Source organism: Taeniopygia guttata, chromosome 1A, assembly GCF_048771995.1.
Source record: "Taeniopygia guttata chromosome 1A, bTaeGut7.mat, whole genome shotgun sequence".
NCBI lineage: Eukaryota > Metazoa > Chordata > Aves > Passeriformes > Estrildidae > Taeniopygia > Taeniopygia guttata.
In genome coordinates, this window is record NC_133025.1 from 26,416,255 (window position 1) to 26,443,697 (window position 27,443).

The window sequence follows — 27,443 nt, forward strand, 5'->3', positions numbered from 1 at the left end:
CAATAGCTGAACATATTTTGTAGTGCAATTATTTATCTCTCCTGTGTAGATTACTAAGTTCCAAGTCCTTAACGTGAACTCAATAGAGTCAAATAGAAAAAAAATGTTGCTTTGACTCAGATACTTGTGGTTGTTGATTTTGTTTTTCTTTATAGATCTTTGCTTAAATTTTCAACTCTTAGCAGAAGATTTTTAAAACAAATTTTTTACATTATTGATTCTTGCAGATGATCTGGCAAAAAGTCAACTGCATAATATGTTTATTTAAAATGAAATTTAGATTAAGAAAGAAGATTTGGAAGAGTGGTAATGGGTATGTAGTGCAATAGTGTGGTGCCATTTGTTTTTCTAAACTGAGAACAGTTGTCTATTCTACTTAAAAGCCATTAATCAGTACTTATATGCATCTTTGCTGGTTTTGATGTGAGTAGAACGTGGGACTCTACATAACTTTGACTAATTAGTGGCAGGGAGTTTTTCTCAAGCATGGCAGAAAGACAGAATCGAATGATTGCATAAGGATGCAATTGCATGATTCTTAGAAGGGTTTTTTTGGTGTCAGGGTTTTTTTTTTTTTGTTTTTTTTTTTTTTTTTTAGTTTTAGTTTTGTGGTTTTCTTCTTTTCTCTTTTCCCCTGCAGATGGAACTGCTGTAGGAGGTAGCATGATTTCATGGCTTGATTAATTTTGTTCTTTTTGGAGAAAATGCTAAGGACTACATTGGGAGGTATAGAAGTCATCTTGTATAATGTTATGAAATCTGAAGCTTGACATTTTAAGGTATGAGGTTGATCAGCAACATCTAAAAAAGAGTAATTCTGCTGGATATAGCCTGGAATTTTATGCCTTAACTAGTGCTTCACAAAAAAAACCAAAAAAACAAAACAAAAACAAAAAAAAAGTGGTTTTCCAATTTAAGTGAAAAATGACTTACTTGAAGCCAGTGGTGTGTCAGGTAGCTCTTGCACTATTACATGGTATTTGGAGTTCTCAGGCTAGGGCGTGGTAGTGACAAGTATTGGGAAATCACATTTTTATTATGAAAAAGAGACTGGTGTTTTCTTACTTGAGCATCATGAGGATGACCTAGGGCTTCTCTGTGTTGTGGTAATTTATAGAGTTGCAACTTGGTATGTTTTATCTCTTTTTTAAAATTATTTTTCTTATAGGAGTGACACCAGAATGGTGTCAGAATGCAACCAGAATGACTGCTCTGGGCAAGAACATCAAAATGAAAATGCTAAATAATAAATGATTTTAGAGTTTAGCATGTGTTATCATGGGCCTAGAAGATAACCTGAGGATTTGGTCTTGAAGGAACTTTTGATTGTGTATATCATATACAAAGAGAACTGTCTCCCATGGAAAGGTCCCCATGCTGGATCAGGGGAGAAGTGGGAGGAGTCCTCTCCCAGTGACAGCAACAGTTGATGAACTGACCACAACCCGGTCCCCTTGTGCCACTGGGAGGAGGTGGTAGAGAAAATCAAGAGTCAAATTGAACACAGGAGGAAGGGAGGAGTGGAGGAAAAATGTGTTTTTAAGTTTTGCGATTTTTTCCTCATTATCCTGCTCTGATCTTCTCAGTAGTAAATTAAATTTATTTATCTCCAAGTTCAGTTTGCTTTGCTTGTGGCAGTAAGTGGTGAGTGATCTCTCCCTGTCCTTATCCCAACCCACAAACCTTTCATTCTATTTTCCCTCCCTTGTCCAGCCAAGGAGGGGGATGATAGAGTGGCTTTGGTGGGCAGTAGGTGTTCAGGCAGGGTCAACCCACCACAGGAGTATTATAAGGAGTCTCATCAGTACAAAGTTTCATCCTTTTTGAAGAATGTCATACCTGATAGATTGGGTTCAAGGCTGTTGTGTCTGAGTTTTGCAAACTTATCAGTGGTTGAGTTCACTTTCTTTCCTCCTATGCTTCTTTCTTCACTTCTTATAGAAATTATTAAAATAATGGTTTATCACAGGCTAAAGGGAAATCTGATTTCCAGATTTGATTATGATCATTAAAACCATAATCTTTCTCTCTTATGCTCCTTAACACTGACATATATATTGTTAAAATATTTAGTAGCTATTGAAGATAAATTGTTACAAAAGATCACCTACTGATGCAATTAATTGGGTATTTTCCATTTTTGCTTTGACACTATAACAAACAAGAAATATAACATTTTGACATGCCTTTTGAAACACCTGCTTTTGTTTATCAAAATTAATATAAAAGTAATTTCTTTGCAGGGCTTTGCATTTCTGCCTTTGTTCTTCTGTCCTCTGACCAAGGCAACTCATTATTCTGCTCATTATAACAGGCTTAATTCCTTTTATTGTCTTTCCATACTTATGTTTAAAAAATGCAGGCAAACATCTGTTTGCAATGGTAATGATGGCAACTCATCTCAATATGTTGAAGAACAGTTAAAGAAATTACGTGTCAGTAAACTTAAATTTAGAAAAGGGGGAAAAAAGCTTATTTGAAGAATGGTTCACTTTTATTTTTTATAACAGGATTCTTATTTCTTTGGAATGTAATCCTGTCGTAGAACCATAAAATGCTTTGAGTTGAAGAGACCTTAAAGATAATTTACTCCAACCCCCCTGACATAGGCAGGGAACCTTCCACTAAACCAGGTTGCTCAGACCCCCATCCAACCTGACCTTGAATGGGGATGGAGCATCTGCATCTCTGGGAAACCTGTTCAAGTGCATCACCACCCTCACACTAAAGAATTTCTTCCTAATATCAAATCTAAATCTCCCCTCCTTCAGTGGGGATAAAACCAGGATAAAGTGGTTTTTGGATAAAACCACTTTATCTTGTCCCCTCTAAAAAAGTTCCTCCCCATCTTTTTTGCAGGCCCCCTTTAGTTACTGGAAGGTTGCTCAAAGGTCTCCCCAGGGCCTTCTCTTCTCCAGGTAGAACAACCACAACTTTCTCAGCTTGTCTTCATCAGAGACATGCTTCAGACTTCTGATTGTTTTCCCAACCCGCTTGAGCAAGTCCATGTCTCTCTTCTGCTGGGAGGCCCAGAGCTGGATGCAATGCTTCAGGTGAGGTCTCAACAGAGTAGAGGAGTAGAGTCACCTCCTGACCTGCTGGCCATGATGCTTTTGACACATCCCAGGATACAGCTGGGTTTCTGGACTGCCAGTGGCAGTTCCTAGCCGTAATTCAGTTTTGCATGCCCCACCACCTTCAAATCCTTTTCTGCCTGGCTTTTTGCCATCCGGTCATTGCCCAGCCTCTATTCATGTTTGGGATTTCCCCAGCCCAGGTGCAGGACCTTGCACTTGGCTTTGTTGAGTTTAACAAGGTTTGTACATCATTCAGTGGGAGCTCACAAAAATACCTCGATTGCAGCCTGACACACAGTTACTCCTTAGCTGCGAAGATACATCAGAAAACAAGGGACTAAGTTTCCTAATAGTTTACATCATTCTTGTGATGTATTTATTAAGCATTGTATTCATTGCATGAACAACAAGCCCTTTTACAGTTTAAAGTAATTTTAATTAGCATGCTGTATGATAAGGCAATTTAACTGACTTTTCAGAAGTTTTTAATATTTTTTCTGATTTGTCCAATTCTTTGCTGTTTATACATTTTAGCCTGAAATTACTGTTTGGGATGTGTTATGTAATTTTTTCAGTGGGGACCACATTTAAAGTCTGCATTTTATATCAGTATGAATCCTTAAATCACTTGAATCCCTCGAGTTCTGCTTGAAAGATGAAGCGTTGGGCTTGCTGAGCTGTGTTGGTACCTGCTTTCATTCAGATTTCTAAGCAGATATGGTTTTGCAGTGTGACTGTTTCAGGTTTTCTATGTGAAACATTTCTTCTGGGTGTTGAACATTTGGAGTAGAATCCTTGGCAGCACATCCAAAATTTATTCCCATTCTACTTAAAAAGAAACAGAAGAATGGCTACAGATAAATATCTTACATGAGGAAAAAGCAATTTTCTAGAACTCTCATTTTCTCCCCTTTCCCTCTTCCTCTGTATTCAGCTATGATTAAGGAAACATACCTCATTCCTGATATGGTGCAACCATGGCTTAGGTTTTTGAAGAGACTACTATGTTGAAAAAACTGAGATAATGTCTACAGAGTAGAATGATGCAAGCTAAGGAGGGCAAAATGAAAGATGTGGGTTTTGTTGTTGAGATGGAAATAAGCAATAAGACCAGTTAGAAAACAGCAGCATGAAAAAGCATACAAACCTAAAACCAAAAATGGATTGTTTCCACATACCAGTGAAAGATGACCCTTTCCAATGCGAATGATAACACTTAAAGCTCTCTGTGTCTTGACTGGATGGTGATAATACTAATGCTTACTTACCTAAAAGTTGAAGGCATATTTTGTGGGCATTAGCCAATAAATAGTTTTACATATCATATTTATTGTTGAATAAATGTTATCTGTTAATGGTAGTCTAAGGTTTATTCTGTTTTCAGTGAATTTTTGTATATAGCTAATGATACTTGAAAAGAGTGACTCTAAGAAGGAGGGCTGCCTACCTTGTTAAAGAGTTTGAATGAGTTTTTTTTCAAAATCTGAAACTCGTTTTTGCAGCCTGTATTGTATGCCACCTGAAGTGACTGGGGAGTTTGTGTTCATACAAGCTTTCTATAAATCATTCTGCCAGTTTTAAAAATTTAATAAATAAGAGTTGTATCATTTACCATGGTTTTTTGGTTTTTTTTTCTCCTACTGGTAATTTGCTATCTATTATTGTGTAATGTATGTTGTTCAAGTTTAGTCCCCATCTTGAAAACTGCTTTATTAGCCATTTCGTAAGCAATAGTGTACATTAAAGTGAAATTGAGTCATAATATTACTGCATTTTCACAGTAATGTGATCATATTCTTTTTACAGTAGGAGGTAGACATAAATCTGTCAATAGCAAAACCTGAAATATAAAAATAAAAATTCACACCATTGTATTGATGTGTTTTTTAAGATCTCAGGTCTATCAACCATCTAGCCTGCATATATTGAACTTATCTTTGATGCAGCAATGAAGAAATCAATTCTGTAGTTTTGCACATAAATGTCATAAAAATCAGATCTGGGATGTCATTGTGCTCATTTAGAAAGAATAGATTTATTATTTACATTGAATTTGAAAAATATGTGAATGTAAAAACCAGTTGAAGTCATGAAGAAGATAATTTGGAATTCCACAAAGCCATGTGGACATGGTCCAGGACAACTTGGTGTAGGTTGCCCTGCTTGAGTAGGGTTGTATCAGATGCCCTCTAAATGTCCGTTCCAAACATTCTGATTCTATGAAAATAAAATGTAGAAGAAACCAAGGTGCCTCCTATAATTACAAATGGATAATTGATTTACTTTTTTATCATCCTTGCACATGTTTTAGCAAGGATGTGGGAAACTCATACTATGTAACATTGCAAGACTGAAGAGATTTTGGAGGAACAAAAGAAAAACCCATTTGTTTGTTTTTTAAAAAAAGCCTTTTGAAGCAAGACAGAAGCCCTGAGTTTATATGTCAAGGAAATAAAGAAGATGAGAAAGAAACATAGAATTCTTGATGTAAAGAGTAAATTAGACTATGTTCTGCTAGGAATAAATCAAATATTATTGATTATACCTCAGTGCAAAAGGACTTGACTGTATCATCTCTCTCTTTTTCAGACCTGATTTTAACTCCATTTTAACTTGCTCTTCCATACAAAGGAAGTGCAGTATTGTTAAAGATCAAAACTGATTTCTGAAAATAGAGCCTTAAATCTTGCTCTTGTTAATGATAATGTTCCCCTAAGTTAACCTGGACATTAGCAGCAGGGCACATGTGCATGTTGGTTGTTGCATTATGGGTTTGTGGCACTGCTGATATGTAGTACCAGTACATCTGTACTGTATTTCTGTGCTGCTGATATGACATGTATTTTCTTACTACTGTCACTACTGATACAGAACAAGGTGTCTTGTAAAATCATTGTGGCTGTATTTTCTTACTGAATCCTCCAAAACATTATACTTTCTGCTCAATCTTTCTTTTCCAGGCAGAAATATATATTGCTTAAAAAAAGTGATTTAATGATTTAATAAAAATGGTGTTGCTGAATACACAGCAACAGTTTCCTTTTGTTACAATTTTCCTTTGTTTTTCATCTTAAGTCTTAAATTTCTTATTGCCAAAAGTGTTCTATCTTTTGATCGCAGATTTGAGAAGACAAAAGAAAAAGCAGTATTTGTGAATTCAGTAGGCATAGCAGAACATAAGTTTATTACTGTCTTTTCTTGCTATGTTTGACTGATAAATATCAGGTTTAAAAAAAGCTTTTGTATTTGCTATTTTGGTTTGAACAGATTAGTTTCCTTTTGAAAGGCCTGAATATACTTATTCTGATATTTACTCTAAGTATATTTGATAAGCACAAAGCTTTTAATGTATGAAAACACAAACAGGTGATTAAACCAGCATTGAAATCAGTTTTCCTTGTATTTACTTCAGAATCAAAGTTATGGGTTTTTACAACTTGAGTTGTTTCAGTTCCCAAGAAAATTTACTGTGCTGATACCAGCCCACCACGCAATCCAAGCCCAAGGGATGATATTTGTGTACAGGTCTAGAAATGTGGGTTTTTTCCAGTGCATACTGCTCTGTATTTCAGTACATTTCTTAGAATACTCTTTAATGTTTGCTGTGAACTGCACTTCTGATTCTCATTTAAATAAGAGTATAAACCATGAATGCATAGAATAAGCACTAATATCCGGCAGAACTCTTTTGCATCTCAGCAAACATACTTAGCTGTGAAGTTTTTAAATATTCAACTAATATGTTTATTAAATCATTGCTCAGCTTTCTCAGAGCTGCATTCTTATAATAATAGAATTTTGCCAGCATAGCAGTGCTGGGTCATTGTAGAAGAACAGCAAACCAGCTAAAGGTGCTGTGCAGACACTTTTAGTCTGAATTCTGCTCTGCTGACAGCAAATACCCTTTTTTGGCTTAGTGTGTGTCATTCTGCAGAGGTGTCATGGCTGGATTATGTCTTATTTAAATGTATCTGTCTCAAAATGAGATTTTTAATAGAGCATTGTCATTTAGACTTCCTTTATAATTAACTAGGCAAGCAGGCACCCCAGGAGAGCAGTTTATCCCATTTTAAAGGACATCTGATATAGATGGAATGAATTGTCTTCTTTTCATGCTTGTCTGTTTGAATGAATTGGGTAGAGGATCTGGATGATTAGACTAGACAAACCTATGTTTCAGATTGGTGAAGTTAAGCATGATGAATTTGACGTGTAGAATACCATACAAGCAGACAAACTTGCAGTGAATAACTTCAAGTCATTCTGATGGATAATAATTGCACTATGAATAAATTTTTTAAAGCAAAATAATAAATTCTGTTATTGGTTAGAAGATAGGAGTGAGCTGTATGTAGGCAGTTGTATGCAAATTCCACATAGTTACATGGAAAAATAGATTAGGCATTTCAGAAAAAATAATGAAAATGTAAGAATAACATATTAACTTGAAGGGGCTTGTTGATTTATTTCATGATAAGGTACACAAGGAAGGAACATTTGAAGTGCTGGTGTGTAGTACAGAAAAAACAAGCATCTCTCCTGGATCATAGCTTCTAGTCATTTTTGGAACAGTAGCTTTAGGTAGGCTTGGCTGTTTGTAGGAGTAATATAACTATGTAGACTGTAAGTAATTAAATCTAATGAAGGATTATTAGTGAGAGAATAGAACCAGAGATGCTTTAAGCCCTCATTTAATTTTAAAGAAAAGGGATGAAAATTTTAAAGAGAGCAGATGACCTCGTCTGGCAGTATTGCTACAAACTGACCTTTGAGTCTGTTGTGATCAATTTTACTGCACATTATATTTGCACAGATTTGAGCTATATACTAGTTTACAAACAACTGTAATAGTGTACAGATCATCTGGTATTGTGTTACCTTTTAATAATGCAGTATTTAGTCTGCTTAGTACAAGGTGATTGGGTTAACAGGTTAGCAAAAATTTCCGTTTCTGAAGAACAAGCTTCAGTTGGTTTTGTTGATACATTGGTTTGAGTTTCATGCAATGGGTCAGGTCTGTTCAGTCTGTGGAACATATATAGGAGAGATAAGTGAAGAAAAGGAGCAGAGTGAGATGATTTTTTTCTTGTTTTATTTCAAGCTTATGTTAGCATCCTGAAGTCATAGAAAGTTTCAGACTGGAGGGGACTTGAAAGATTACCTAGTTCCAACCCCACTGCAGTAGGCAGGGCCACCTTCCACTAGATCAGGTTGCTCAATGCCCCGTGTTCAACATGACCTTGAACATCCTCCCAGGGATGTTTTTTATATTGTCCCCTTTTCCCCATCCCCCCATTTTCATTTTCCAGATATTGATATTTTACTTCCTTATGTAAGAAGATCAAGAAATGATAGAATACATGCGTTTCTGTAAAAGTTAATCCATTAATAATTTTTCAGCATTAATAGTCAATTCTTTGGTATCTGCAGACTTTATAAACCAAATAAATCTAAATAATATAATAATAATAATAGGAAAAATGAAACAAGGCTGCAGAGGTTCACTGTTGTGCTGACTCCTAGTTTATGGCAATATTTCTGTGTTCATTCATATTTGTATTTTAAGCATTCTGCTTCTACTGCAGTATTGATTTCTTTTGCCTGCTGGAACGGCTTAATGTTTTTGTAGAGGTCTATAAGAAGATAGGTTTCTGCCTTGTGTTACTGCAAATGAGTAAGATGAGAAGTTATGCAAGGGAAAGGAGAAGCAGATGGACAATAAAAATGGAAGGTGAGAAAGCATAGTAAAAAGAGGGGAAAAAAGAATAATGGAGCTGTGAGAATAGAACCTGTATTGATGATAAAAGGCAATGACTAAACCCTTCCCATTACGCATATTGTTTCTCAGTGATAAATTGTGAGTAAGCCAAATGCAGAGTTTCTATTAAGGTTTTCATTGCTTACTGTAATGATTCCTAAGGTGTATGTAGAGAAGACTTGGTAATTAGTTCATAAGGCTATGCCTTGGCTGTATACAAAGGAATATTAAACAGGTGGGAAGAAAGAGTGTACATGAGTCTCTAGATTTGTTATACACATTTAATTTTCAAAAATGTTATTTGAATGAGAAATGAGAATATAGGCTAATAAAAGCTTATATCACGGAAATTCTCAGCTTACCCTTTCAGGTACCTACTCATTTCTCTACTTTCACCTACTCATCAGGTATAGGACACCTCAAATTATTTCATAAGAATAGTAGTTTTTGACCACAGAATGTCCCACACTTAGAAAATTTTTCAGCAACGCATCTAGTGTGGGCTTGAAATTTGAGCAGATGAGACCTGTCATACCTTTCATTGTGTTTTACTAAACATACTGTCCTCCTTTTTTGTTTCACTACTGTTTTCCTATGTTGGTCCCACTGTACATAGTGGGGTCAGACATCCTGCATATTTTGACTGTTTTCTGCTTCTTTTTTTCAGACAGTTTCAGAAAAAACAGCATAAAGAACAGGTATACTATACTCTGCAGGTCACATCCATTTTCAGTCTTTGACTCTATTTAGAGTCTTAAAACTTGAAAGTTGTCCACAGCAATTTTTGTGTTTTGTTTTCATGGTCTGTAATCTTGTTTCTTGAGTCTAAATTTATACAACCTTTTCACTCACCTCTGAGTTTCATGTACTTTGTTGCCTGAGATCTATATTTCTCTAGCTCATTTATTCATGTAGTGTCAGGGGAGGTTTAGTTTAGATATCAGGAAACTCAGAGTATTGTTGGGCACTGGAACAGGTGCCCCAGGGAAGCGGTTGCAGCATCAGCCTGACAGAGTTCAAGAAGTGTTTGGGCAATATCATTAGGTACATGGTGTGATTGTTATGGCTGTCCTGTGCAGGGCCAGGACTTTGGTGATCCTTGTGGGTCCCTTCCAACTCAGGATTATTCTATGATTATCAGACTGAAGCTTCCAAACATTTTGATATTTTCAAATGTGATGCTTGCCTTAGTGAGTTTCCTCCTCCCTTTTATTCAAGAGTGTATAAATATCTGTATCTTATGCCTCATTTAAGAGGGGCTTAGGGATGAGGTCTTGGTCTTGCTCAGAGTTTCTAGTCTCTGAACCTTCATTGGAAGGTTCATCCCACTTTGGGGGACCCCACACACATAATAACACATAGAGGAAGGGAATGAACTACTTCCATTTTATAAAACATTAGCAGTTTCTAGAAAAAGGCTTTAATTAACTTCTAACGACTTAGATTTTTTTTTTTTTTAGTAATATATGGAAGATATACATTTCTTGCTTCTATGCTTTAGCTTCCCTCTCTATGTCCTTATTGGATTTTTCCATTTTGAGCTATTACAACAAACTCCTGTGTCAGGTGCTATGTGTTCTGTCTGCCATCTTTCTTTTCAAAAACGCTTTCAAAGGAATCTGCTAAGGAAAATGTTTTCAGTTGTCTCTTCTTCTGAGGCCTGCAGAGTTAGTTATTTTTAGGAAAAGGGCTTGGTGGGAACTATGTACTTAGTCCAAAAACTGAGCAGAAACCCCATATGTTTCTGCTGTCATTTGCAGGTTGAAAGCTGGACAATGATGAAGCAATCTCAGTTCTGTTGTAGTGTGAGGGTGCTGCCTATTATTTCTCAAAGTGCTGGATCCTGCATTTTGGCCACAACCACCCGCTTCAGTGCAACAGGTTATGCACAGTGGCTGGACAGCAGCCAGGCAGAAAGGGACCTGGCAGTACTGATGGACAGCAGAATGAACATGATACAGCTGTACACAGGTGGCCAAGAAGGCCAATGGCATCCTGGCCTGTATCAGGAATAGTGTGGCCAGCAGGACCAGGGAAGTCATTCTTCCCCTGTACTTGGCACTGGTGAAGCCACACCTTGAATGCTGTGTCCCCTTAGTTTAGGAAGGATATTGAGATGCTGGAGCATAAACAGAGGAAGGTAACAAGGCTGGTGAGGGGCTTGGAATACAAGAAGTGAGGAACAACTGAGTGAGCTGGATTTGTTTATCCTGGAGAAGAGGAGGTCCAGGGGAGACCTTGTCACTCTCTTCAACTGCCTGGAAGGAGGCTTTAGCCAGGTTGAGAGTCAGTCTCTTCTCACAGGCAATCAGTGATAGGACAAGAGGACATAGTCTTAAGCTATGCCAGGGGAAGTTTATGTCGGACATTAGGAAGAAGTTCTTCACAGAAAGGGTGATTGGGCAACAGTCTAGTTGACACCTTGGTCATAGGTTGGACTTGATGATCTCAAAAGTCTTCCCAATGTAGCTAATTCAGTGATATTACTATGACCTTTGTTTTCTAGAAGATTATATTTCTGTGGAATTAAAATCACTGTACTGAATTACCTTTTCCAGCTGTTGATGATATTAAAGATATTCTCCAGAGCTCAACTATCTTCCTTTTATTGCCTAGGCCTTCATGCAGTATATTGTTGTTCCTATTACAGAGAATCATGGAAGGGTGAGAAGAACCAGTGTGGGTGACACTAGTGCTGGGATCTATGCAGACTAGTGCCTCGAAGTTTATATGAACTGAACACTTTAAAAGATAATTTATTCACATATTAGTTAAATAATTTGGCTTTTGGCTTGTCTGTGTCAGAATGCTATAAACATTGATATCTGCATTAAATTTGACCCCAATTGTCAGCAGTTTTTGTCATCTTCTATTAACTTTAAGAGAAATTTTCTACAGCCTTTTTGGGAGTTGACCCAGCACTTTGAATATTGTCAATATTGAACTTTCATATTGGGTGAAAAACCTAAAAATAGTTTCCTCCGTCTGAGAGGAAATAAGTCTGAATTAAGACAGATTTAGCAAAAAATAAGGCTAGGAGTTAGCAAAACAATTTGCTTATTTTCTTTTAAGTAGTAAATGTATTAATAGAGCAAGATATCTTGGAAGATGTTTTTAGAACATAATTTCTTCATGAGAAAGCAAACATGGGCTATAGTGAAATGATGTAGGAGTTTTCTGAGCTGAATATATGACAAAGATATTACAAGATACATTACAGTCATTTCATAATTTTACATTGGCAACATCATTTTAATGTGACACAAGTTTAAGGTGATAATTGAGTTAATGGTGCAGGAATGTGGGGAAGAAATGCAGGTAGCTTTTTGGAAGTCTGATTATAAAAAAGCCTACTTAGGCAAAGAAGAATACAACAAAAATAGGTAGAAGTGCCTTCTTCAAAGATAGGTTTTTTTGGGTTTTTTTTTGGGGTTTTTTTTTTTTTTTTTTTTTTTTTTAACATAGTCATCTGCTTCACTATGAGATGAATGTCAGCTTCTATAATTGCCTGGTTTGTTTCTTTATATTCTGAATACTTGTTCCTGCAATATTGTTAATTGTATCTGCTAGTAAAATAAAATTATTTGGCATGTTGCTTCTGGAACTGGTCTCTAGGCTTCTCTAATTTCTATGGTGAGCTGATTTAATCATTCAGATGAATTCACTGAAGTGGCTGTTATACTATGACAGTGATATTGAGAGTCAAGAGAACTAATTAAAATGAGGAATATCAGACTTTTCCAGTAGTAGTCCATCTTTTACATCATAGCAAATTCCTAGACTAACTTCAAATAAACCATCAAGTATCTTTTAAGAATTTTAGCTCAGAGTTACTACTGGTGCTGGAAATCATTTGTAGTTTAGGCAAAACCTGGTTTTGTTCTGTAATTAAAGATTAGAATTGTATTGAGAGATTGATGGTTATGTTTAAGTGCCTACTTGGGGGTATCTAGGATGTCAGTTGTTTAGAGTCCTGTGATGTACAGCAGAGGTTTAGTTAAAACCATCAGTAGAAGCTAGAAAGTAAATGGATGCTTACATAATAACAGCTGAAAATGGCTTTCTGAATTCAGCTGAAGTGTCCTAGTCCTTTTCTCAAAAAATGCCTGTGCCAAATATCATTATTCTTTTGTTGAAAAGTCATGTAGTAAGTAATTGAATTTGTCTTTCAGAGAGGATGTTGAACCTTCTACTTGTATTAGAGTACTGCAAAAGTAGCTAACTTAAATATATTCTGACAGCTTTGTTTCAAGAGGGATTGTTTGAGTTTTCTATAGCACTTCCCTGTTTTATGCAGCTGTAATCCAAAATGACCAGACAACAAGTTGAAGAGAGAACATCTGTGGTTACTTAATCAAATAATTTTTGTTTCTATCAATAGAGCTCAAGAGCAACAAAAGGAATATTACTTCAGAATGTGAAGCGCAAAGGAATGGGAATTGTATCAAATATATGGACTGTGGAGTGATGGGGAAAATATATATTTCTAATATTTATTATATCTTTGTGTACTAAACATAGTTCCAGGGCTGACCAGAATTTTAATTTTAATGAGAAAACTCATGGTAAATTCTTCACTTTTTATTTTTTCTTTTACGTGTTGAGGGTGGAGGAAGCTACATAGCCTTCCATTTTCTCGCTTTATTTGCAAGGCCTCCATGCCATTTTTGAAAATTATGTATTTATAACATCAATAAAACCAGCTTCCTTACTTTGCAATGTTCCAAGTATTTTTGTGTATAAATATGGATATAATGTTTTTTTCATCCAAAACTCTCTACAACATGTTTTTTTTTTCAGTTAAAATATCCTAAAATTCGTCTACTCACCTTCAAATAATTTTTATTCAGAATAATTAGATTAAATAGATCAGTTGGTTTTTTTGTGTTGCTCTATCCAAAGAGAATGCATTTGAGAGTTCTAATGTTTCAATTAAACATGCTTAGAAGCTACACAGATTACCAAGTTTTAATGGCACTTATGGTCATTGCAATTCAATATGGGTAACTGAGCTTTACTGTCAGTTATGGATAGATAGTTCTGTATTGTTGTTTACTAGGAATTGATGTTTCATGCTGTGTCAGTTTTTGTTGAAATAAATGAAGAATTCCCTAAAAATACTATAAAAAAATGGCAGAGCTTCTTAAAAGGAAATTCCCCAAACAGTCTCTGTGCAGTACAGAGTTAAAAATTAGTCAGTTTTGCCAGAAATCAGTTTTTCAGAGAGTTTAAACACTTTTTATTAATTTTCAGTGACATATAAAGATAATATATCCTAAGTCTTATAAAGACATTTTCTAATGTCTTTTTGCATTATTTAAATAAATGCAGGATGTGATATATACTTTGTTTTGTTTTCCATTTCTGTGAATTTCTAGGTAGACATCTTGCCATTTAAGGCCTCTTATTTGACCCCTTACTTTAATGCAGAAAACTTGAAAATAGGTTTCTCAAATATGTATCATATTAGCTATAGGTTCTATGCTGGCATTCAGTTAATTTAGCCCTCTTCTTCAAAAATCATCTCTTCACATTAGTGTGCTTGACCATACATGTTAGCTGAGTTTGCAGTAGCAATTCAAAACTGAACTTTACAGAATACATTATGTTTCTAATCCTCTCCATTTGAAATTGTCACAGCTCAATTATAGAAAGTCATCAGAATGTATAGAATTATGGATTATTCTCTAAACATACCTAAGAAAAACTTTTTTTGCAGTAGTCACAATTACTGTTGTGACAATTTTCTGTTGTGGGTTGGTTGGTTGTCGGCTGGTTGGTGTTTTTTTGGTGGGTTTCTGTTTGTTGGTTTGTTTTGCTTTGTTTCTTATTGTTTTTGATAAACAATCATTAATTGTTTATCAAAAAGCTATATTAGGTGTTTGAAAAATAAATCAATAGCAAATCCAAAGAACTAATAGGAGCCTTAGGTGAAGCTCAGAGTGCATAGATAATGTATTACCTCAGGGTAATAGGAGGCAGAACAAAGTCCTTACTTAGAGGCTCTCCCAGGATAATCATCTGCTGCAAATTTTGGAGATTAATTTATACACATGACTGAGGGATAGCTCCAGGAATGGAATATTTATTAAGGGTATGGGCGGTTCATTAGAATGAAGAGAAGTAGCTATTCTCAAGAGAAATGATATGGGATATGCTGACCTGGAAATACAGAAACAAGAAACAGAACAGATGAGTGATGGAGCCAGTCATTCCATTATAGAAGTTCCACAGAAGTTATATTCCATTCTGGTATGTGCAATTAATTCTCTTACATAAATTTTTGTCTTCTGTGGTTCTGTGCTTAATATCCTGAAGTGTTAGCAGCTTTTTGAATACTCTGGAGATTTGTTATCAAGTCAGAAATTACCCATGATTGGCATTTCTCCTCAGATGAAAGTTAAAAGTCCCATTTAATGTGACAATTCTGGTTGAACAAAATTTTGTAAAAGCCTCCGAGGGTTAGCTAAAAGCAGCCAGGAGGGCAGATTTAAGCATCAGCTTGAAGCAATAGTTCACCCTTAGTCAGAAAATAAGTAAACAGCATTTTAATGTGTGTTCTTTAGTCTGTAAACAAGCTGCAAATTCTTTGTGGCTCTAAAACACAGCCTTGGGTGACAGAGAGAGTGAGCGGGTGAAATGGTCCATATCTGATTTTCAGTTGCTTTGTTCCATGGAAATAGTTAAAACAATTTTGTACTGAATATTTAGGCAGGCACACACCTGTCAGAACTGCCATTTTATCTAACAGAACGTTTTGATATGTACAAACTCAGTTAATATGCCACAAAAAGAATATTTCTATTCTCAACTACTATGAGTTATCCTTCATCTGCTTGCTATAGTCATGCTGATACATTTGTGTATGTTTTCAAAACAGTCAGTCTGCCACATTTAAATGAAGTTATCTTGCCTTGAACAAGGCAGGACTCTCCTGTCTCTCACCAGTGACTCAGGTGGGCTGTGAACATTAATCCATGATCAGCGATTCACTTACTTTCTTACAAAACACAGTCTTGAAGGACCTTTTTCTTGTCTATTCCTACTGAAAGACTTAATTTTCTTATTTATGATCCTCTTATCTATATTTAAGTGTAACTTCATAGCCATAAAGTGAATTCCATGCTTAATTTACTTTTTTTTTGTCTAAAGAAAATAACAATTTTAAAATGGCCAACATATATTGTTTCTCTTTATACATAGCTAGTAGTCTACAATACTAACAGTAAGACACACAGTGTAATACTTCCTTCTTGATATAATTTTAGTCTGTAGCAAATATTAAGTATGGTTAAAGATGCATGGATAAAAATAGACTTTTGCATTGTTTTCTGTGTATTATCTCACACATTCTGTATTTTGCCACTGTATTAAATTTGGTCATTGGTCACAATGTCCTGTAAATCCCAGGAGGCAGATTTAATGTTATCCATAGCATAGGGTGTATTCAAACATCTGTTTATTGCAGAGCAGTAGACCACAGAATATGCTTCTGATGTCCAAATATAAAATAATCCTCACTAGGCTGAAACATGCTTCATCCTAGTCAAGTCTTAACTTGACTTTAAATGAACTGCAACCAAAATCCTTTTATAGTTGGTCTCACCAGTGCTTTCTTTATATGCCTGTGTATACAAATTATTTATGTTTTGGTTACAATTACTGTCAGCTGTGCCAAAGAGGTGATTAAATCCTGAGTATTCCTTAATTTTTGCATTTATTTTGATCAACTATTGAAAAATAGAACTGCTTCAGATTTTATTTTCAGATGGAAACTGCTAATTTTATGTCAAGTTAATGCTAAATAAAGCTGGTAATTCTTGCAATTAAAATCCTCTCTCATTACATGAAAATTGCTGTTGAGAATATACAGAAACACCACCAGTAAATGACTTTTTTCATTTTGCTGGTTGTTATATTTAAGAAAGAGAAAGTATTTCATCCTCTGAGATTGAAGATGAAGTCAAGTGTGACAAAACATCAGTGTGATGAAACACTAGACTTGGTTTATATTTTACACTAACTGGAACTCTAGGAAAACAACACCAGGCTACAAAATTCATTGAGATAAAAAATAGTTGGAGGCTGGGGAAATAGGGGGTCAAGGGAGAGGGAAGCATGATACAGGCTTTTCCTGTCATAAACACTTTTGAAGGCAGGTCTTTTTCTAACTGGTGTTGGAGATGAGATGCAAAGATAGATGAGATCTTTGATCAAGTTCAGCATGGCTGTCCTTATATTTTAAAGTATTTAGGGAAAAAATTGTTTGAAGAATTATAACTTCTTGGTTTACTTCTTTGCAAAAAAAAAAAAAAAAAAAGGTTTTTATTTTGTGTATTTTAAAGATGCTGGAGAACAGGTACACTAAAACTATTAAATTCCAGACAGGAAAATCTCTTATTTAATCTTGTGTTTAGGAGTGTATCCTTGTACACCTTGTCTGTAGAATGGAGTTTTTACTTCTAATCAGGTGTTGGGGGGAAGAAAAAGTATTATTACTGCTATTCTGTTCGTTATAGCATGGCAAGACAATGGGTTCAATGGGGTGCCCTTGTTCCAGTGAGTAATTCCTGTCAGAGGAAATGCAAATGAAAAGGGTCAGAAAATGGCTTGTATTCACTTCCTGATTTGAAATGTAAATGTACTGCTGAAAATCTACCACTGGAGATGGGAATCAAACAGCTTTATGAAGTGCAGGCTAACAGCACAAAGTATCTTTTGAGAGACTGATTTGTACACTGGAAATGCTGTTTGAGAGCAACAGGCAAGTGCAGTCTTGTCTTCTCTGGAACTGTATGGCATGGTGAGTCAGCTGAAAAGGAATCTACAAACTTATAGAGAAGTGCAAAAGTTAAGGTTAAATATAATCTGTGATCTTAATCCTTTTTTCTTTTAGCTGTATTCAAAATACAAAAATGGTGTTTTAAATCCACACCTGTTCTCTGTCACAGCCATTTGAAAGCATTGCTATGCTCTGGAATGGAGTTGGAGAAGTTGGAAATTAGTTAATTCAGTCAATAAGGATGTTACCACCTGGGAGTTCAGACTCTCTGCAAAGAGGGATAGAGCAAAATAGTTCCCATATATAACAGCCTGAGAGTGGGAGGTGTGAGTTGCTTTGGAACTGTAATAACTGCCAACCCATAAGCAAACCCCAGGACTGACTGTGCATTATATTCCTTTCTTTTCTTCCAGCCACCCATCTATCAAGTTTCAAACTAAAATTTTAAATCAATTATAATATAAAAACTTTGATCTTTTGCTGTAGACATACATTAACATTATAGGTTTTTAAATTAATGGGGGAGTTGTCCAGAGATAGTATAATAGCTCTTTAAAATGTAATCTTATTAATACAGTGCGGTAACATAGAAGATGTTCAGGACGACACAATTCGACCAGAAGGTTTTGTATCAAGTTATATGATTTATATGTAATCTGTACACCAGCCTACAATATCTGTATACTTCTTTGAAAGGAGTATACACTATATGCTGTTTTAAAAGGTCAGCCATAAAGAGACAAGAAAATAAAGATGAATACCATGAATGTGGATACATGAGCCGTTAGTCACTCTGACTGATAGAAACAGCGAGAATATATTGTAATCTATAAATATAATTTAATTTTATAAATATCTTTCAATTTTTTATAGCACACCTGTACTGTAGTATTTATATTTATATATTTATAGTATATTTATAGAAACACTGATCAGAATTTCTGACTATAAGTTCTCATCATCCTTGCTCCTTCTTAGGTTGGTGACCATGTATTGATTTTGGATTTGCCTTTCAAGGAGCTGAGAGTGATTATGATCTTTTGTCTTTCCATCCTGTGCCCCTTCTCCGAGTCCTTGGGATGTACTATCTCTTGTCTCCTTACCTGGGTCATTCAAATCTGTTCTTTATCTTTCTTTGGTTTATCTGCAGTACACTGTTCTCCCTTTTAGCTTCTTCTTTTAGCTTGTTTTTCTAATTGGTGTGTGCTATGAAGATGTGTGTGGAGGGCCTTTAAGACTGATTAATGTAATTTTCACCAATACAGTAATTAATATAGGCCTTTTGTAATTCCTTTTTATTTCCTTCTCCACCCCTGTATTCCCATTTATTCTGCAGTCATATCAGTATTAAAATTTCTATTACAAATCTCTGCAGCTCTGTGTTTTACTAGGTGTGTGTTTAACTCTTTTTATACCTGTACCTGTAGAACTACCAGGATGCTAAAATATAAGAAATAACATTGCAGTTGGTGGTGAATGGCTCAGCTGTTAATATAAGTGAACTGCTGCCATAGTGTGTCAATCAATGTGATATTTTCTTTAAGGCAGATATTTTGGGTCATTGGTACCTGTAAAATCAATAAAATTATGAAGAAAAAAAGATAAGAGAAAAATATTCCCATCTCCCAAAGAAGGTGGATAATACAATGGCACATCAGTTTTAGAGTTATACTAAAACAGTCATATTTTTTAATCTGTAACAAACTTCCTTTTGATACTTGATGAGTCTGGGTCTTGATTAGGATGGAAAGATACACTGCATCTCTGAATGTTTTTCCTTTTTTGTTTTTCCTCCACTTCTGCCAGTATATGAAACTAGGCCTCCATGATCAGTAAGACTGTTGAAAAGACAAAATTAGTTTGGTTGTGATTCACCCCAGGAGCTGATAGGCTCATCCAGGGATTCCTGAATGGAATGGATCTCAAAACCATGTCCCTCTCTGTCGGAATCTGTGGGTATTGGTGATTCCGAGATTGTAGAAAGTCTCTGTCTTTCTGCCCCGTTGCCAAAGAAGAAGCCATAATTCGTCTGTGCTGTTTTCAAGGTTGTTTATTTTTGCTTATCTATAACATGTTCTGCTGCCCTGCCGCAGGTCTGTCCTGCAGGGCAGTGTGCGGGGCTCTGCCCCTCAGTGGGATGTTACACACATTATATACCAAAAACTACGTGTACTATATTTACAATAATGTGCCAATATCTATCATCTACGTTGAACAGTGTGTTCCCAGCCTAAACCAATAGAAAAATGCCAACACTACAGTGAAACATGGAGGGCATGAAGAAGGAGGAAAAGGACAAGACACACCCAATTCCTCCATCTTGTCCCCTCTGAACCCCCAATCTAGAAACCTAAAATTTTACTCTTGCACCCATGTCACACTTAATTATTATTCTTATCAAACACTCAAAGCTTGTAATTAATCCTGTAAGATTGAAAACTCCTCTCCATGGACAGAGATCACAGACAGTGTCTCCCGGGGCTCTGTACAGGGGGGTTCCTGACCCCCTGCCAGGGTCCCAGACCTGCCAGGGCAGCCAGAGGGAAGCCCTGGATTCCCACACCTCTCTTGGGTTCAATGTGTCCTTGCAGGAATAGCTGTGCTTTGAAGCATGGATTCATCATAGTCTCATATATCTGGCTGCTTTGCTGGCAGTACAGAAACAACTGGTTAGGATATAGAGCAAGGCAGGTGTTCTGTACTTGAAGGTCCCTGGCTTTTCTCTTTGAGGGTGCAAACACAGGCATGTGCTTAATCAGTGTAAAACCTTTTCAGCCTGACAGATAGTATGTATGTCATACAAGGAGTATGCCTTTTCAGTTACATTTTCATCTTCTAGACAAGACTAAGGTGGCTTCAATTTGGAACAGCAATTGCTACTAATTTTTTTCTAAGATAATACTCTGATTCACTTATTCTCTTTTGTAAAAGATATCATAGACTATTGAAAGTATCAAACTTCTCTGCATTAGCAGATCTATTTTAATAGTAAGGATATCACATACTTCTCATTATGTTTCTTAATTTTAAATAGAGGCAAGAAGTAGAAGAAAATTACATTGGTGTTTTCAACGGGATTGAGCAGACTGCCCAAGGAAAAGTCTGGATGGAAAAGTGTAGACTTCCGTGACTTAAACTCCAGCAGAGGGATGACATCTCCCACTAGTGGAACTGTATCCACGAAGAACAACATTTTTTGTTTGTTTTAAATGTTTGTAGTTCAGCTTCTAATCTTCACTTGCCTATCATCAGATCCTGTATTCTGTTTGCTGACCTACTTGCAACCACTTAACACACTGTAAACTGATAATCTTGAAAAGAGTTGCATAGATACAGGGGACATAAGCAATTTTATGGTACTGAACTGCAACAAAGTAGATTTGTTTAAGGGAAACTCTTGAATTGGTGATTCTGAGTGCAGGAAGTTTTAAATTTGAGGACTGATTATGGCATGAACTGCTACCACTTTTTAACTTCAAAATATATCCAAGAAAAAAATTAGTTACTCAATATCATCCCTGTAAAGCACAGAATGGAGAGGCCATGAGAGAACCTCTGAATCAGTTTTTTGAAGCTGGAGTGTTATTCTTTCATAATTGACCCATGTGTAGCATTATGTAAAGCTCAATATGCAACACGAGGTTATATATATATATATATATATATATAATATATATGTGAATATATAGCACATAATTATTCAGTTGTCAGGAAAGAAGCACTTTTGTATTTATAACAGTTTCTTATCTGTTTTGTCATCATTGTCATTACCCGCTAAGAATGGATAAGGGTATCAAATCTTCAAAAAAACTTCAAAGCTATTACTTGACCAATTCCAGATGTCTTTCAGCTTGGAAACTTTAACATACCTTGTATCCATCTCACAAATTCATACTATAGGGTTTTTTTTTTATATTTTAGTGTTAATACATCTCAAAAATTCACAGTTATATTTTAGGAAATATTGAATAGATTAATGGGAAATGGTTGTGTGTATTTCTTGCAATTGATGTTTTTCATCAAAAATACTAAATAACTTAGGTAATTACATCATAGTAATAATTATTTGTTGAATTGTAGAATTCTTCTTTCAATATGCTCAGTCTCCAGAAAGTACCAGCATTTCTAGAATTTTTTTTGCAACTTATCAATATGTCCTTTCAGGTAATAAAGTAAACTAAAATTATGGCTGTTTAGATGTTTCTGGAGCTAGGTATTTGCTTCATATAATCAATTGGTTCACAATTAAGGATATGCATCAGTGAAGACAAGCACATAATGAAGATAAAGAATGGCTTTGAAGGCTTCCCAATCCTAATATGAAATAATTAATTAAATTAACCCAAATATAGAAAGCTCTGGCAGTTATTAAAAGGCTTGTAAATCTGAGCAGACTTTTGTGTACTGCTGGCCTCAAGGGGCCTGCAATTTTGTATGACATATTACAGATGCTTTCAGATTTTTTACTGAGGTTTGGATATACAATTCAGCAGATCAACTGCTATCAATCAAATATATTGATGCATGTTTGAAGTAAATATTTTTCCTTCAACTTCCAGCCACAAGGAGGCTTTGTGAAGAAAGGCTATACCATTGGTGGAATTGTATTAATAGATTTTTAGCAAAATATAACTATGAGAGAACATGTACTTAAGCTTTACTGAAACTGAGTCCAAAGGACTACTGAGCTGTGCACACTGATGAGACATAATGCGCACTAATTCTTTTTGAAAGAGAGCTAGCAGAAAAAATAAGAATCTAGGGACAGAGATCGCTCTAGAAGCTGCAGTGCCTGACACAATATTTGAGAAAGGATCTGGAATGAAACTGGGGAAGTAGAACTAGTAATTTATCACTAGATGGTGTAGGGAGTAGCAAAAGATATAAGGTATGATGTGACGCGATGGAACAATACTAGGTGATCTGACCTGGCCAGTGTTTATGCTGATTTGTAAACTACAGTTTTAAATTACTTTGAAAAATTCAGTATTTTAATGATCCTTTAGTTACCTAGGCATGCTGATTCAAACTTCTTGCTACAAATATGGGATTTTTTCTTATTGTCTGGTCTGTTGTACACTGATGCTATTTCAGCCAATTGCCTTTAATCTCGTCTACAGTAGACACAAAGAACTCTTTATTGCCGTCCTCTTTACAGTTCTTTTGTGTTTATTTGAAGATTTCAAGAGTTTAAGTCTTCACTTAAATCATCTTTTTTATTGTACAAAATCAACTGACTATATTTTTCCTATAGACCTTTATATTTTCCCTGTATTTATAGACTGCTGATTGTACTTGCTGCTCTTCCCTGGTCTTCTGTTTTCTCTGCAGTTTGTAAAATTTTTCCAGAATATTAGTGTCCTAAATAGGACAGAATATTTTACTAAGAATAGTACTTGCTAATGCTGAATACAATAGAAAAATTGCTTAATGCATTATAGAATTATTGAATGATTTGGCTGTTGGAAGGGACATTAGAAATAAACTACTTTCCAGAGTTTAAATGGGAATGACACCTTCATTCTAACAAGCATGACACAATGTCTAACAAGAATGTTACAGCATAGTACATTCTGGAGAGGTTTCTTCACTTCTTTCTTTGATTGTCACTATCTTGACATTTCACATGGTTTACCCCTTTATTTAGTATGTCTGTCACTTCTGTAGGCAATTAGATCCCAGGATCTCATTTTTCCCTGGTGTGTCCCAAAATATCCCGGTTAAGAGATCAAACATACTTTTTAAAAACAACATTTCAGTACTGACTCATGTTCAGTTCATAGACCGCTTTGCCAGAAATACCTTTTTCCCATTGCAGAGAGGAAAAATATCTCTATTCAAATGGAAGGTGGCAATTCTAATCTCTGATGGTGGACACCCTCTCCTTTATAAATGGAATTTCACATTTCTGCAATAACATAACGAAGAAGAGATGCAGATATCAAAGTAAGTATGATAGTACCAGAAAGTATGGTCTAAAAGAAACAAGACATAAACATATTTCTTACAATGTGTGTCTGTGTGTTTCCAGACATTATCAGGAGTACAAGTTAAATCATTCTGTTATCCTATTTACCAAGACTTTTTAGAGCAAGTCTTGCCAGTGGCAATCAGTATTCAAATAATGAGAAGTTTGTCTTAGCTGATATATTAGAGGCAGTAATATTCTGATCATAAAAGATTGTTATAAATGAATGCTCCAATTTAATAATTAAAGAAATTTATTAAATAATCAAAGTATAAATTTGGAAAAAAAAAAAGCCACAAGCAATTCGACTCTGAGCCAGGCAATCAGTGTCCAGTGGCGGGGAGACTTAGGACTTGGCCTCTATTGCACCAAAGTCCCCGTGGGTCTCCAAAGGTCAGTTCTAAGGGGTCTATTTTTATACAGTCTCTCGGACTTTGGAAGGGGGTCTTTTTTAGCATATTACTGCATTTTCCTGGAACCAGTGGAAAATTGCTGGAATCCTGTCAGGTGAAAATTTCCAGAATAAGCTTCTGATGATGCCTATCAGAATCCCTCCTGCTGGGGTCTAGTCAGACAAGAGAAATCCCTTAGAATATACATTTCCGGAGACAGTGTCTTCTTGGTGTTTGAATCTTTATCACTGAGTCTGTTGCTGCTGCTGATGCCTATCAAAAATGCCTCCAGCTGGGGTCTTGTCAGACGAAAAATCCTTTGGAATATACATCTCTGGTGACAGTGTCTTCCTGGTGCTTTGAATTTCTATCACTTAGCTTGCTTGTTGCCTGACACTGGTTTTAGTAGACAAAATGCTGTGGTTTTAATTTTCATTTAGTATGAATTATTTTATAACATATATTACATATTACAGATGAGATCCATTGTGCCTTGCTCTAGACACGTAGACTTGTTATCATGGCTCCTATAATAATCAACAGGTTGAAAACTATCTTCAGGGCTCAGTTCACCACCCTGTAAGATTGCTAAGTAAAAATTCATGAATAATTTCAAAGATATTTCTCTTTTTCTTCAGTGACTGAAGAGGAGATTTAGATCTCTAGCATAAACCATGTGTTGACTTCAAATGCTTAAGGTCAGTTGAGGTAAATCCCCATGTGGTTTAGAAATAGTTGCTTACAAAACATCCATGAAGCCAGAGTAATTCTAGGATAAACATTTATATTGTGAGGAAGTTTATATTAAATTTTTTGTAAGATAGATTATGTATTTATATGTATATGGTAATGTTAAATTAGCTGATACGATTTTTTTTTTCAGAAATTCATTGTGGTAAACAAGAAATTATGATGGATTTGAAATAAAGCGTTCTTGAAATATGCTTCTAACAATTAAAGCAGCAATCAGGTTCCTAAAAGACAATTTCAGCTAGTCAGTCAGGCTAATTCTTCAGGCAGCGCATGTTCATTCTAGTGAACTTCTTACATGCGGGCGACCTGCACGGCAGCCTGCTGCTGGCTAGACCACAGGTGCCTGGATAGCGTAATAAAGTCTCCACCAAAGACAGGAGGACTCTTGAGCCTTTGTAATTCAGGTGGGTTTATTGAGGAGAACAAAGACAAAGGAGACGGGAGTGGGGAGACACCTGCACACAGGGGGAAGCGGGCTACAAGAGTGAGCGGGGAAGGAGGGGCCAGGCAAGGGGAAAGGCAAGGGGTGGCTGGAGTACAAACAGTCCAATGGGTAGGAGTGTAGGGGGGGAGCAGGGATGGAGTGGCATAAACTGGACCAATGAGAACATGGGGAAGGAGTGGTTTACTTGAGGGAACTAATGGGGAAACAGAGAACGTAGAACTTTCTAGAACTGAAGGATGGTACAAACAGTGATGAGCATAAACTCGGGAGGATACGACATATGATGGGCATATCTTCAGTTACATGGGGAAGGTGGGAATCCAGGGGCAATACTTTTCCTTATACCACTGTGGTTTCCTATGGCATTCCTGGAGAATCCTCCCCAGGACTGCCTCCCACACTTACATGTAATGAGGAAAGAAAGAAATAGGAACTTGGACTCAAGAAAACTTATGAGGAGCTGATTTACTGTTTACTATTGCTCCTGCCATGTTATCTTTTATCTTCTTCAGCTGCTTTGCTGGCCAGTAAGGAGTGATAATGAAGGCTGTTTTAAGTGCTTAGTGCATAGTTACTGGATTAGTACTGATTCTATCTGCAGTCGTTTGTCTTCACACCTTTCAAGAGGTGTGAAGATAAAAGATTGCAGATAGAATTAGTACATTAGTCCTTCTGTAAATGCACTCTGTTCATTATCTTATGAGCATAATGAAATGGAAATCAGAGAAAATTAAGTCATAGCTAAACATTTACTAGAGCCAAGATGTGAATCAGTATGTTTTAGAGTTCTATTTCGCCGACACACCAAGTCCTTCCTGTGATTTTGTTTAAAATGTCACCTGGGTTATAATTTTGACTGGATTTGTGCTGCCTCATAAGCAGGACATGAAACAAATTGTGCATGTCAAATTATTAGGAAAAAAAATGTGTTTCTTTTGTTTAAAAAAGAGACTGAAAATATAATGTGCCTTGTTGCCATAGGAAATGAAGGAATTTTGTACCTGCTGGCTTCCTTTCATAATAATCTCTATTTCAATGTTTGTAACACATATAACTCTGGGTAATTTCTAAACTTCTTTCTGCTATCTAGTTGAGATATAGCCTGCCCTACCACTTGAAATGTCTCTGAGCCTGTCAGGCAGAATCAGTGACTACATTTTTGCTCACCATTTTATTTCATTGTGGAGAGTTCATCTTGGATAAATACCAAAGTAAAATAAGTTGAAAGGCATGTTGAAGTTGCATATGAGACAGATGTGGGAATTTGTTGCAGTAATTTCTCCACTGTTTAATGATAAGCAGTTACACACATCACTTCCCAAGCTATATATCTTGTTCTGACCATTCAGTATTGTATACAAGTCCCCTCCCCCCCGACATTAATTCTGTCCAAAATGGAAATACTACCTGATCCAAGAAGGAATGTACTTCTAATTTATCTGTATCGATTAAAGTCACAAGCCATAGATACATGCAATATTGCTTGTAGTTTTATTTGGGTTTTTTGTTTGCTTAGCATTTTAGGGATGGATGGGGGTTGGGAAGACTTTTCCTTGTCCTCGAGGCCTTGAGTTTTGAATTACATTTGAGACATGTAAATTCTTCAGCAATTTTCCTGCTTGAGACAGGAGGCTCGATCTGGAATTCCAATATATCAAAAAAAACCATGAGGTATTGCTTTCTGATTAGTATTTTAGGTTAATTATCTAGGCAGCAGTGTAAGGCATAAAAATGTATATTGTGATTAAACACTATTTCAATAGAATATTTCAGATATATTTTTTAAAAGGCCAGAGGAGCATGTCAACAACAAAAAAAAAAAAAAGAAAAAAAGAATAACGTCAACACAAAAAAATAGAATAATATCCAAGTTTGTATTGAGAACTTTGCATGACTTAGATTCAGACAATAACTGAAGCATTATAATGTGCATTTAAATTCCAATCTTTAGATACCCTTTGCTAAGTGAACTTGGCTTTGCCTCTTTCATATATGATGCATGTGAAGAAGGGCCAGGATTGAGATACAAAGTTCTGGCAGGATAGGGCATGAATTTAAATTGGTCAGTACTGGCATAAGCATTTAATTCCTGGGAATTCAGGTATCTAGTCTAAAACAACAAGGCAGTATCTGTGTCTTCTCAACATCCTAAAATTCATCCTCAGATTTTTTTTAAAGTCCACCTTTCAAAAATAGAAGAAGGATGGGTAAAGATGGACTGAAGTAGTACATCTTTTCTTTTTCAGCAGTGGCCTCTGCCCTGGGGCT

At 35.9% G+C, this 27,443-nt stretch overlaps 1 protein-coding gene across 17 annotated transcripts in view; it reads left to right on the forward strand.

The window, feature by feature from the left end:
• Positions 1-27,443, forward strand: part of IMMP2L (inner mitochondrial membrane peptidase subunit 2) — a 410,600-nt gene that overhangs the window by 42,929 nt on the left and 340,228 nt on the right. The window contains exon 4 of one of the 17 annotated variants that reach the window (XR_012052822.1): positions 23,436-23,563. The exons of 13 other annotated variants lie outside the window; for them this stretch is intronic. Coding sequence is in view for 3 of the 4 variants with exons in the window: in XM_072921909.1 (XP_072778010.1) it covers positions 2,860-2,977 (118 nt within the window). In the remaining variant the exon portion in view is untranslated. Of the gene's footprint in view, positions 1-1,168; positions 1,263-2,859; positions 4,687-20,651; positions 23,122-23,435; positions 23,564-27,443 lie in introns of those variants that run through there. 3 more of the 17 variants (XM_072921920.1, XM_072921909.1, XM_072921912.1) reach the window with 3 other exon arrangements.